The sequence below is a fragment of the Papio anubis genome, chromosome 20 (assembly GCF_008728515.1).
Source record: "Papio anubis isolate 15944 chromosome 20, Panubis1.0, whole genome shotgun sequence".
In the NCBI taxonomy this organism is placed as follows: domain Eukaryota; kingdom Metazoa; phylum Chordata; class Mammalia; order Primates; family Cercopithecidae; genus Papio; species Papio anubis.
This window is the reverse complement of record NC_044995.1, coordinates 32,794,966-32,808,106: the sequence shown is the minus strand read 5'-3', so window position 1 is coordinate 32,808,106 and position 13,141 is coordinate 32,794,966. Positions and strand designations below refer to the sequence as shown.

Here is a 13,141-nt window from a genome sequence, read left to right as displayed (position 1 = left end):
ACTTCCCTGCAGCCAGACGTTCACATCGGATGCGGCGACACCACCACCACCACCAACACCACCACCAGCATCACCACCACAAATCCCACAAGGAGCGCAGAAAACACAAGAAACACCCAACGGAGGACTGGGAGAAGGATGAAGGAAATTTCTGCTGAAGAACCAGAAAAAAAGAAAGCACAACACCTTTCCCACGCCTCCTCTGGAGCCTTCCCCTGGGGAGACAGAACCCAGAGAAACAAGAGAGTCCAGAAGTCCCCGAACCCCAAACCACATCCCCCCACACATAATCCTTTGTACAAAGCTCCTCTTCCCTTTTTTTACATACGCAAGATCCTCTTGGCAGGTGGAGCCAGGTGTCTGAAAAGTCCATTCTCGTCTGGCTGAACTCTGGGAGCGTCTCCCAGCTGAGGGAAGCACAAGTAGCAAAGCTCATTGGTCTGGTCTCTTGTTTGCCAGGCTGATTGAAGCAGGCCTTGATGAGGGTGCATGAGTGTATGTTTGCATTCACATGAAGGAATTGCTTTTCACACCAGAAATTCAGACTTAGTCAATGTTGGCTGAATTCTTAAATCCAGGAAGAAGCCTGGACGTAGGGTCATTAGCTTTGGGAATAGAAGGCTACACAGAAGCACACTGTTTTTGAACCTGACAACAGCTCTCCCTTTACCCTGGGCTTCAGCCCAAGTTCCGTCTTTGGTCTTGGTGGATAAACACATACAGTGTGGAAATCCGATGTACTGCATTTTAAGGATGTTTTTAGGACAACCTCCCTCCATGCCGTCAGAGTTAGGAGTGAGAATAATCAAAGCAATATGTAGGTGATGGAGGGAGAGTGTATTGCTAACCCTTCCAGGTCTAGTCCAGTGCTGAGATTTGGTGGTTCTGCATGTGTGATTAATCTCTTTCACACAAATAGACGAGAGGATATTTAGGGCTAGATGAGCCCAGATTTCTTCCCCCTCCATCTCTCAGGGAGACAAAGAACCTCCTTCCTGGACCAAGGAGGTGCTGCCAAGTTTTCTAGCCCAGTGCCCGTACCCAGTCCTCAAGCAGACATTGGTAGTGCCCCTGCCCTGGGTCCCACCCCTGCCCCACCCCACCCTTTTCCCTGGCCATTGCCTGGTGGTCTAGAAACACTTAAAACTTGAAGTAGTGACACCTACCTGCGGTCATATTGTAGAGAGATGCTCAGTGTTAAAACTGAAACACACACACACACACACACATACACATTTTTCTCTTGTAGATTTTAATTTTTTAAGTGGGAAATAACTCACCTTATCTTCCTCCCCCAAATGTGCAACCTGTGGAAGGTCTCTCCACACCAGAGGCCAGGATCCAGTTCCCTCATCTCTGGCAGGAAAGATCCACAGCTTTTCCTCCATGTCTGTTACCCACTTTCAGCAGTCTGGGTAAAATCTGTGGATTAGGGTTAAAAACACTGTGGAAAATGGCCCTCTTCAGGAAAGAAAAATAAGAAAATGCATGGACCTCCTAGGGGTTCAGTAAAGAAAGAAATGTGTTAATTGAGCCTGAATCCCTTCTGGGAAGTAATAATGACCATTGACAACTAAGAAGTAGACACCATGCTAAGGATTTACATACAATCTCCTTGAATTTTCTCAATAGCCCATTGACTTAGAAACTGTTACTTTCCCATTTTACACACAGTGAAACTGAGGCTCAGATATAAAGGAAAGGTACTGGCTTGAAGTCACAACCACGACAGGAGTAAGGATTTGGAGTAAGGAACTGTGGCTCTCCTTATACTTGATCTTCATCACCAGATCCTTACTCCAAATCCAGGAGTCAGAGCCAACTCCTATCTTGGCTCTGACCCAAATCCTGCTCTGGACTCTGGAGAGGAGACTGAAACATAATTGCACCCTCATACACATTTAGGAGATGGTTAAGAAGTGTAAACTGAACCCTGATCTTTGTCTTCAATCTTCCTCCCTGTAGACATCTATCTTATTATGGTTATTATTCAGAAAACCCAGGGATACAGGTTTGTCTTCTTACTTTGATAACTCTTCTTAGTTTAAAATAATAATAATAACACATCTTTGGTCATCCATGTCACACAAAAATTTTCCTTTGTTTGTGGGGGGCTGGGGATGCAGGGGTCTGGGGATGCAATGTTTTTTGGGGGGTCTTGGTTTATGCTGCCTGCCCTTGCGCCCCCTCAGCCATTTGCCCTGCCCCCACCTCGGCTCCACGGTGGGAGGGGGCTCTGGTCTTTTCTAAAGTGAGTGGTTTGTCTTTTGATCTTTCCCTTTGGGATGTGCGTGTGTGTCTGCGTGTGCCATGTGCGTGGCACGCATGAGTGTGTGTGCGTGTGAACGGCTTTGAGTCCTGCTGGTTTTGCTGTGAGCTGCAGTGTTCTGTGAGTCTGTGGTATCTGACACTGTGGATATTAATGTACTTCTTGGACATTTTAATAAATTTTTTAACAGTTCAACCTGCCTGTCACCACCTGATGCCTTCATTCATTCATTCATTCATTCATTCATTCAGCAAGTATTTACTGAGCAGCTATTGTGATCCAGGGTGATCTAGTACTGGGTGCTGGGGAGATAGTGGTGAACAGAGAAGATTTGGTCTTTAGTGGGTGGTCAGAGAAGCCTTCCCAGGGGAGGGGAATAGAATCTAAAGGAGAAGTTGCATTAACTAGATGAGGAGAGAAAGAAAGGAAAGGCATTCCACTCAGAGGAAAGAGCAAAAGCAAAAGTCCTCTTGCAGAAGGGAGCGGGCGCGGTGGCTCACGCGCCCAGCACCTTGGGAGGCCAAGCTGGGCGGATCACAGGGTCAAGAGATCGAGACCATCTTGGCCAACATGGTGAAACCCCGTCTCTATTAAAAATACAAAAATTAGGCCAGGCGCGGTGGCTCATGCCTGTAATCCCAGCACTTTGGGAGGCCGAGGCGGGCGGATCACGAGGTCAGGAGATCAAGACCATCCTGGCTAACATGGTGAAACCCCATCTCTGCTAAAAATACAAAAAATTAGCTGGGCGTAGTGGTGGGCACCTGTGGTCCCAGCAACTCGGGAGGCTGAGGCAGGAGAATGGCGTGAGCCCGGGAGGCGGAGCTTGCAGTGAGCTGAGATCGTGCCGCTGCACTCCAGCCTGGGTGACAGAGCAAAACTCCGTCTCAAAAAAAAAAAAAAAAACAAAAAAAAATTAGCTGGCCATGGTGGCATGCGCCTGTAGCCCCAGCTACTCAGGAGGCTGAGGCAGGAGAATCACTTGAACCAAGGAGGCGGAAGTTGCAGTGAGCTGAGATCGTGCCACTGTACTTTAGCCTGGCAACAGAGAGAGACTTTGTCTCAAAAAAAAAAAGAAAAAAGAAAAAAGAAAAAGAAAAAAAGGAAGGGCTCACACAAATCAATAGGAAAAAGACAAATCCAGTAGCCAAGCAGGCAAAAGATATAAAGAAAATGTTTACAAAAAAGGAAATAGCAGCTCTAAAACTACAACATAGACTCAATAAAATAATACACATTTTGCAAGAACATCTAGATTCACAAGAAAGGGCATAAAAATATAAGAGAATAAACAAATGTAACAAAAGATGGCTGGGCCTGGTGGCTCACGCCTGTAATCCCAGCAATTTGGGAGGCTAAGTTGAGCAGATCACATGGGGCCAGGAGTTCAAGACCAGCCTGGCCAACATGGTGAAACCCTGTCTCTACTAAACATACAAAGATTAGCCATGCGTGGTGATGCACACCTGTAATCCCAGCTACTCAGGAGGCTGATGCAGGAGAATCACTTGAACCCAGGAGGTGGAGGTTGCAGTGAGCCAAGGTCACGCCATTGCACTCCAACCTGGGTGATGGAGTGACCTCCGTCTCAAAAAAAAAAAAAAAAGAGAGAGAGAGAGAGATCCTTGCATACATCAAAGATGATAATGTGCTTGAACTATGAATGATTTACAATTTACTCGACCACCTGCACCTAAGGTCAAAGTTGGTGGTGATGGTTGGAGATGTTCAACCTCACAAATAGAATCGCAAGCAACAATCACAGTGAGATACCATTTTTCACCTATCAGATTGACAAAAAAATAAAAAGTGACAAGACATGAGGCTGATGAGGATGTGTGGAACACGTGAGTACTTTTTTTTTTTTTTTTTTTTTGAGAAGGAGTCTCACTCTATCGCCCAGGCTGGAGTACAGTGGCGTGATCTCAGCTCACTGTAACCTCCGCCTCCTTGGTTCAAGTGATTCTCCTGCCTCAATCTCCTGAGTAGTCGGGATTACAGGTGCCTGCCACCATGCTGGGCTAATTTTTGTATTTTTGGTAGAGATGGGGTTTTACCATGTTGGCCAGGCTAGTCTTGAACTCCTGACCTCAGGTGATCCACCCGTCTCGGCCTCCCAAAGTGTTGGGACTACAGCCGTGAGCCACCATGCCCAGCCAGGTGAGTATATCTATTACTTGTGAAGTATAAATTGCCCCATCTCTAAGAAAACGTGGAAATCAGTATGAAAATGGCAAGTTTTAGGCTGGGTGCAGTGGCTCATGCCTGTTACCAGCACTGTAGGAGGCCGAGGCAGGTGGATCACCTGAGGTCAGGAGTTCGAGACCAACCTGACCAACATGGTAAAACCCCATCTCTAGTAAAAATACAAAGATTAGTTGGGCGTAGTGGCAGGTGCCTGTAATCCCAGCTACTTCGGAGGCTGAGGAAGGAGAATCGCTTGAACCTGGGAAGCAGAGGTTGAGGTGAGCCAAGATTGTGCCATTGCACTCCAGCCTGGGCAACAAGAGCGAAACTCTATTAAAAAAAAAAGAAAGTAAATGGGGAGTTTTGAACCTTTGAACAAACAACTTCTGATATCACCCTCCAGTTATACTTGAACTTGTGAGTGATGATGTGGATACTTAACTTCAAACAGAAAAATGTTGAAAACAATATAAATGTCCACCATTAGGAACCTGACTACAAAATTATGGTGCATTCAATCCAAACCATCGATCCTCTTCAGACTATCAAAAGAATGGGGAAGGGGAGATTTGCTTTTTATTTCTTGAGACAGGGTCTCACTCTGTTGCCCAAGCTGGAGTGCAGTGGTGCAATCATGGCTCACTGCAGCTTCGACCTCCTGGGCTCAAGCAATCCTCCCACCTCAGTCTTTTAAAGTGCTGGGATTATAGGCATGAGCCCCCGTGCACGGTCAGGACCTTACGCTATTTTTTCTCTTCATGCTTTGTTTGTATCCTAGAAACTTCCAGTGCTTCCTCAGTCCCCGCCCTGAGCCCACATATTTATGTCAGGGAAAGTATGCAACATCTCTCCCTCCCTTCCTGATACAGGAACTCCCCATCCAGTTTCCCGAATTTCATGCCCTGGATCTTGTCAATGGCCCAGTCAGGACAGAGTTGACAAGGAGCAGACCCATGGTAGGTGGCTCAAGGGAGAGAGTGGACACAGGATGGAGGAAGAAAGAGGAGTGAGAGATTGGGGAGGTGGGGGAGGAATGAAGGACACCACTTTTCAAGGGAATAAAAACCCAGCCCGGCCAGGCGCCTGTAATCCCAACACTTTGGGAGGCTGAGGTGGGTGGATCACCTGAGGTCAGGAGTTCAAGACCAGCCTGGCCAACATGGTGAAACCCTCTCTCTACTAAAAATACAAAAATTAGCTGGGTGTGGTGGCAGGCACCTGTAATCCCAGCTACTCGGGAGGCTGATGCAGGAGAATCACTTGAACCCGGGAGGTGGAGGTTGCAGTGAGTCAAGATTGCACCACTGCACTCCAGCCTGGGCGACAGAGCGGGACTCCATCTCAAAAAAACAAAACGGAAAAAAAAACCCAAGCCCCCCAAGCTTGTAACATCTTATCTACCAAAGTGCATTTATAAAGGAATTACCCACTGGCTGCCTCATTTTCTCATTCATCAAAAGAAACAAGGATTTATTGAGCCCCTCCTGTATGCTTGGCACTCACGGGGACCAAACAGCCCTGGTACAGTGGGAGAACACAGGTTCAGAAGGATTTTGTCATTTGGTCACACAGTGAGCAAGAAGAGGCAGGATTCAAACCCAAACCGACCTGGTCCCAAAACTCAGAGATAGGTTTCCTAGAGATGATGTGACAGTAAAGAGGGCTCCAGGGGGGACCCCAGTACTCCTGCAGGCAAGACCTCGGGACTGGGGTCTCCCATGGCCGGGATGGCCTTGTCCATGGATCGTGTCCCCCCAGCTGCCTGTCAACGCCGAGGACTCTGGCTGGACCACTTAGAGTCTGGTGGGTGTTGAAGTTTAAAAACGTTCCATCCCTCCTGTATCTCTAAGGAGGGAAATGTGGGTGGAGGTCAGGGAAGGAGAGGGCAACTCAGTGAGAATGGAGATGGGGTCTCAGAGGACAAAAGAGGAGCTCAGTGCTCGCGTATCTAAAAAGGCCAGGGCATGCCATAGCCTCGGTTTCCTCATTTGTAGGACGACGACAAACATGCCCGGGTGTTGCAAGATTGTCTCGTGCACAGCTGCTATCCGGCATAGAGTTAACGTGCAAACAGAGGGTGGCTTAGCAGCTCCAGAAATCCAGCCCTGTCTGGGGAAGGGGCAGCCATCAGGCCCCTGATGGAGTGCAGTAGGGTAGCCCCAGTAGGAGGCACTCAGGACTTCTGGCCCGCAATGAGAAGTTCCTGAGAGCTGGAAGTTTGGTTGTCATGAGGACATTGACAGTCTCTGTGGCGACAGCTTGGTGAACAGGGCCCCGTTGTCCACAAGGAAAAGCCTAGGGGGACAGGTGTTCTGTTACCTTGGACACCAGAGTTTGATCACCATGGCAACAGTGGTGGGGTCCAAACCGCCTGGGGGTGGAGCTTGGAGGGTGGCCTGGAACTGGAGTGGGCCTGGGGACAGGGACAGTTTGTTTCCATGGTGAGAGCCAGAGAACTGGATGTTGTGTCACCCTGGGGACAGCTTCGGGGAGGGTGATCTCCATGGCGGTGGGTCAGGGTAGCGACAGTCAGAAGTCGAGGTGGAGGTCTCTGGGGTGGGGGGCCAGTGAGAGGAGAAATGTGTGGTATCCGTGGTTACAGCTGGAGGAGGGAGGCACCCTCTTCATGGGTGCGCCTGATGAGGGAAGGGGTGTGTGACTCTAGGTGACAGGTAGCAGCAGGACTGGTTGCCTTGGTGACAGTGGGACCCAGGGTAACTGCTCTCCATAATGAGTGGCATGGATCTTATGGGTCCCCAGGCCTGGGAAGATGGTCTCTTTGGTGACAGTTGGGAAAAGGATGTCAGAGGACAGGGTGGGTTTGCTCTGCCTTCAAAGAAATATCTGAGGGGTGGGACGTGGCCCCCAGTAAGTGAGCCAGCAGGCTGTGTGTCAGTCTGAGGTGGCAGATAGAGGTGCTTGCCTGTGAAACTAGAGGGGTGGGCCCTGTTACCCAGAAACTTCAGGGGACTCTCAGGGAGAGGGGGAGAATGGGAGTCTCCAGTGCTCAGGTCACCATAAGGGAAAACAAGCTCCTCGGCCCACAACCTCCATGTGACCACGGGGAGTGACCCTGAAGTTCCTGTAGTCTCTCCAGGTGAGGAGGAGGAGGAGGAGGAGGCCCAGTGTCCACGGGACCGCAAGGGACTAGTGTTCAGTCTCCAGTGAGATGCAGAAGATGTACGGCCAGTCTCTAGTCAATCCCGGGGGTCCAGCCACCAGGCGACCACGGTGACGGTTGGTCTGTTTCCAAGTGGTCTCAGGAGGCGTGGCCAGTCTTCAGGAGCCTGCTGGGTCTGCTGGCCTCCTGAGGTCCTCAGGGGGCGTGGCCCTCATGGAGAAAGTTGGGGAGTTGGGGGAATCCTCTGTCCAGAAGAGGTGAGGGCTGGCCAGGCTCCAGGGAACTCCAAAGTACTGTTCTGCCAGGACTAGCCAAATCTTCAGGGACCCCAGGGGCACAGTTAGTTTGTAAGGGACCACAGGGAATGTGGCCAGTGTCCAGGGCTTCAGAGGCGTGGCCAGCCTCCAGGGGACCGCAGGGTTCTAGACCAGTGGTCATGCGCCCTGGCTGTCCGCCTGCTGCCAGCCTAGACGCGCAGCGGGGTCCAGGCAGCAGGATCGCGCGCGCCCCCTGCCCAGCCGCCGCCGCCCGCCCAGCCCCAGCCCCAGCCGCCGGGTGCCGGGTCCGGTGCTCCCGGAGCGCGGTAGCAGTAGACGCCGAAGAGCCGTCGGGTGGCGTCCGGGAAGCCGAGGCTGCGCACACCAGGCCGGCGGCCTCCGCAGCGCATGCGCGGATTCACGATGGGGTAGCGCGCGCTGCCATCCGCCAGCCAACCCGCGGTGCAGCGGTCCAGCAGCTGCAGCTTCCACGCGGCGAACAGCTGCCCCACCTTGGCCACGGCCGCGCCACGCGCAGCACACGCGCGCGCAGCTCCAGAGAAGGGTACAGGCCGCAGCGGCTTCAGGAAGAACACCCGCCCTGAGGGGATGGGGTGGGGGGGTGGGTTATTAGTGCGGCTCCTGGGACCCAGCCTCGGGATTCAGGACTGCCCCCCGCATGCAGCCCAGGACTCTGGCCCTCGGCTCCGGGATCCAGGAACAGTTCCTCCTTTGCGGCCTGGGACCCCAGCCTCGGCCCAACCAGTGTTGGTGCCAGGCGGTGTGTGCCTTACCTAAGCACTCTTGGGAGAGGGGTCTCCTGTTTCTGATCGCTAAGAGCTGGGTGGGGAAGAAGGCCCCAGGGTTGGGGTAGTGTTGTGGCAGAGGCCCGTCTGGGGATGAGGCCTACGCACCTGGCAGGTTGGACGTGAAGCAGAAGGCGTCGTAGCGTTCCTCGGCGTTATGGCGATACCCGTAGTTGCGCACGCCCCCGTTGGCATCACCGCCGTCCCCTGCGCTCCCGGTCCCTCCTAGGCCGCCGCAGGGCTCCCGGGGTCGGTTCACGGGGTATTGCACAGAGCCGTCGCGCAACCAGCCTGCATTGCACCAGTCCAGGCCGTCGCGCCAGGCCGCGTGCAGCTGTTCTGCAGATGCCAGGATACCGTCCTGCTCGGCGCATGCGCGCTGCGCCTCCGCGAAGGTCAGCTTGTATCGGCCTCCACGGGGGTGGTAGGGAAAGACCACGCCTGGCAGGGGGCGCACGGGATCAGCCGGTTCACCTCAGCCCACCCTCATGCACCTGACGTCTGGGGTGCTATATGACTCTTCAACCGGGACCTTCCAGTCTACTCCTCCTCACTCTGGCCTCAGACCTGACCATGACCCTCCCCAGCTCACACCCCACATAACTGGCTCTCTTCGCTTTAAGCTTGGGATTCACTTGACCCTCCCCCTTAACATACTATTGTGTCCATCCCCTTCTACCGCTGGAGGCCTTTGCTCATGCTCTTTCCACCTTATTCTACCTGTTGGACTCCTATTTATCCTTCAAAACCCAACTCCCAAACCCTCTTCCATTCAGTCCTGTGTGCCTCTGACATTCGCCCAGTACTGGGTCCCTCCCTGTGGTCCAGCCCTGAGCCCACGGAGCCTGCGTTCAGTGCTGACTTTCCTAGACTAGGATCCCCTGGAAGATTGGCCCTAGGTGAAGACCCCTTTGATTCCCCCAGCATTGTCCAAGGCAGGACCCACTGGGTTCCCTTCTACCTTCAGTTCTGATGACTTTGGAACTTGTCCCTCATTGGACTCACAGTCCGTTCAGCTCAAGTATTTTATGCGTCTGTGTTTGAGGGATGGGAGTTGGGGGTGAGTGGGGCACCCAGGAAAGAGGCAGACAGGGGCCAGGGAGAAGACCTGGAGCTGACAGACTGGGGATTGAATCCTGGCTCTGCCACCAACTAGTACTGTCCTGGGCAAGGCTGTAACCTCTCTGAGCCTGTTGTCGGTCTGCTGGTAATAGCCGTCTCCCTTGGGGTTTTTAGGAAATTAAATTAGAGACTCCTGAGAACTCTTCAGCTAAGCACCTGTCACATAGAAAATGTCCAGTAAAGGAGAGCTGCTGCTCTTACTGTTATTTGCTATTGTTAGGGAGGTCAGCAAGCAAGGGCCCTGAAATCTCACCTAGAATCTTCTAAAGTGAACTGAAAAAGGCCAACCAAATGGGAGGGAATTCTTCAAATAGAAACCCCACCTCCCAGCTCCAGGGTCAGCCAATCAGAGCATCCCACCTTCCAGCTACAGTGATTGGCTCACAGTTGGGCACATGACTCAAGCTGAGCCAGTGAGGGACAACTCTGGGACTCCAGCTGCTGCTCCTAGGAAATCAGTCGCTAAGCCTAGGCACTGTGGTCTGGTTCCAGAAAGAGAAACCTGTCGGAAGAAAGCCTACCTGGGAAGCAGAGCAGAAGGATGGTTCCTGACATGGTGTGAGTGCCTGGATCTCACTGTGCCTGAATCCTATCCCAGGACTTCTCAGTGTCCTCATTGTGGACATTTTGGACTGGATCACTTTTTTTTTTTTTTTTTTTTTTTTTTGGAGTCTGGCTCTGTCGCCCAGGCTAGAGTGCAGTGGCACGATCTCAGCTCACTGCAACCTCCGCCTCCGGGGTTCAAGAGATTTTCCTGCCTCAGTCTCCCAAGTAGCTGGAATTACAGGCATGCACCATCATGCCTGGCTAATTTTTGTATTTTTACTAGAGATGGGGTTTCAGCATGTTGGTCAGGCTGGTCTTGAACTCCTGACCTCAGGTGATCCGCCTGCCTCAACCTCCCAAAGTGCTGGGATTACAGTCGTGAGTCACCATGCCCAGCCTGGATCACTCTTTGTGGGGGACTATCCTGTGCCTGGTAGGATGTTTAACTGCATCCCTGGCCTCTACCCACTAGAGGCCAGTAGCAACTGACTTCTCCAGATGTGGCAACCTAACCTATCTCCAGACATCGCCAATGTCCATGGGGAGGAAAATCACCCAGAATTAGATATGGGGGCTCTACCCCACCAACCCTCTAAATGCCTGCAGGCCAACTTGATTTGATTTATGTCCCTTGCCATCCCTGTCCCCCTCCTTCCTCAGAAGCAAGGTTTATCCTCCCCACCGGCTGATCACCTTCCAGGTCCAGCTTGACCATACCAGCGTCGTCTTCCAACTCATTGGTGACTTCGCACTCATAGCGCCCGTAGTCTTGCAGCGTGACATTGCGGAGGACCAGGGAGGCATCCCCAGGCCCATCGCCCTGCAGCTCAGCCCGCCCACGGTAGCTGCCAAATGCCCGGTGCTGGGGGCCTAGTGCCACGAAGACGTCGGTGAAGGCCAGCGGGTCCACCACCTTTGTCCACTTGAGCCGGACGCCGTCGTGACCGTGGGCGGTTGCCTCATAGTGGTACCGGCAGGGCAAGACGATGGTGCCACCCCGGTGGCTTACCACCTGCCCAGGCGCTGTCTGTACCACTACCGAGCCCGACTCACCCTCTGCGGACAACCAAGCAGGGTTCAGAGAAGGGGCCTAGGGGCAGAAGGGGGGCCCTGGGGAAGGGGTCTCTGGGGAGGGGAAGGTGGGAAGACTCGGGCGGGGGTCGGGGAATCAGAAGGGTCCAGGGGCTCAGGGAGAGGGCGAGGGGCTTAGATGGGGAGTGGTTGGGGGAACCGTGGACGTCAGGAACGCCCTACCCCCTACACCTCTCCGCACTTGGCCTCTTCTGCTTTTCGCGGAGAAGACCACTTTTAGCGGCCCGGACTCACCCAGCACGTGCACGACCTTCTTCCGGCCACGCTGCGCCCCCGCGGGGGCTGTGAGCAGCAGGACGCCCCAGGCCGCTGCCCAGAGCGCTCCGGGACCGAGGGCCGCCCGAGCGCACACCTGGGGGACGGGCACAGGGCTCAGTCCAGCCTCCCAGCCTTGGCCTTTCGGAGGCCTGGCTCCCTCCCGGGCCTGCCTTCCCCACAGCGAGGACCTCGCACACGCCCATGCCCCCACCCTTTCCGGGGTCCCGCATAACTCCCCCTCCTCCTCCTGGGACCTCACATCCTCCCTCCTGCAAGAACCCACGCCCCTAGACGCCCCCCTCCCTTGGCCCCAGATCCCCAGATCCCGCCTCATCACCCCTGCCCCAAAACCCGAGGCTCGCTGCCCCCGCCCCCTTCTGGCCCTGGCCCGGGCCGGGGATGGGGGGGTGGGGAAGAGCTGGAGGAGCGGCGGCAGCAAGGTTATCCGTGCGCCAGGAGACTGCAGCAAACCGGGCCGGGGCGGGCAGGGAGGGGGGAGAGCTGGAGAGACACAGGGAGAGACGCGGGGAGAGAACAGGGACAGAGAGAAAGGCAGGGAGAGGCAGAGAAGAGAGTGCGCGACACAGAAAAAGGGTAAGGGAAGACGGAGAGGCAGAGATGGAGAGGGAGAGACAGATGTAGAGGGAGAGACAGAGATGGAGAGGGAGAGACAGAGAGGCAGAGGGAGAGACAGAGGGGCAGGGGAAGAGACAGATGGAGAGGGCAAGACAGAGATGGAAAGGGAGAGACAGAGGAAGAGACAGAGAAGCAGAGGGAGAGAGGCAGAGGAAGAGACGGGAGAGGGAGAGACAGAGATGGAGAGGGAGAGACAGAGAGGGAGAGACAGAGAGACAGAGGGAGAGACAGAGAGGCAGAGGGAGAGACAGAGAGGCAGAGGGAGAGACAGAGAGGCAGAGGGAGAGACAGGGAGAGGGAGAGACAGAGAGGCAGAGGGAGAGGGAGAGACAGGAGAGTGCCAGAGGCCGAGAGAATTAGAGAAGAGGAGGAAGAGATAGGGGCAGGTAAAGAGAGAAACGGAGAGAAGAGGAAAAAGGCAGAGAGGGTGACAGAGATGGAGAGAAGCAGGGAGAGATGGAGACGGAGAGAACCGAGAGTGCCAAAAAGAGAGATCAAAGAGGGTGAGAGACAGAGAAAAGGAGGAGACAGAAGAAACTCGGAGGGATATAGATTCAGAGACAGAGACATACAGAATCCCAGACTGGGGAGACGGGGCACGCACCATCCGCGCCCACAGCCGCACTTACCATCTTGCCCGCGCGGCCCTCGCCGAGCGGCCCCTACGCACCCGGACTGCGCTCACAGCACACCCGGTTAGGACTGGGCAGGTCCCTGCAGGCGGCGCAATCCCGGCGTCTGCCTGCAAGGGGAGGAGGAAGGCGAGCAAGGCGGGGTGTGTTAAAGGGGCCGCGGCAGCCCACGCTCCCCTGGAGAGCGTGGTGGCTGGAGCGCGGGCGGAGAAAGA

General features: G+C 54.0%; 2 protein-coding genes across 3 annotated transcripts in view; one reads left to right on the top strand and one right to left on the bottom strand.

The window, feature by feature from the left end:
• Positions 1-2,475, top strand: part of NCAN (neurocan) — a 40,012-nt gene extending 37,537 nt beyond the window's left edge. For both annotated transcript variants that reach the window (XM_009193947.3, XM_009193946.3), the window contains one exon: positions 13-2,475. In XM_009193947.3, coding sequence (XP_009192211.1) covers positions 13-158 — 146 coding nt within the window. In that variant the 3' untranslated portion in view covers positions 159-2,475. The remainder of the gene's footprint in view (positions 1-12) is intronic.
• A 3,422-nt stretch (positions 2,476-5,897) lies between these two features.
• HAPLN4 (hyaluronan and proteoglycan link protein 4) lies at positions 5,898-11,992 on the bottom strand. Its single transcript, XM_021931548.2, has 4 exons — positions 11,635-11,992; positions 11,002-11,364; positions 8,749-9,081; positions 5,898-8,435 (listed from the first exon to the last, which is right to left on the bottom strand). Exons 1-4 carry the CDS (start codon positions 11,990-11,992, stop codon positions 8,044-8,046), a joined length of 1,446 nt encoding a protein of 481 aa, XP_021787240.2. The 3' UTR covers positions 5,898-8,043.
• Between the last annotated feature and the right edge of the window lie 1,149 nt (positions 11,993-13,141).

Bases quoted from the DNA above. Each gene is read 5' to 3' on its own strand.
- HAPLN4 (XM_021931548.2), bottom strand. From the start codon at position 11,992: ATGAGGCGGGATCTGGGGATCTGGGGCCAAGGGAGGGGGGCGTCTAGG. The intron at 11,365-11,634 runs GTGAGTCCGGGC...GGTTGTCCGCAG, and splicing joins GAAGGTCGTGCACGTGCTGG to AGGGTGAGTCGGGCTCGGTA. The intron at 8,436-8,748 runs GTGCGTAGGCCT...CCATCCCCTCAG, and splicing joins CTTCACGTCCAACCTGCCAG to GGCGGGTGTTCTTCCTGAAG.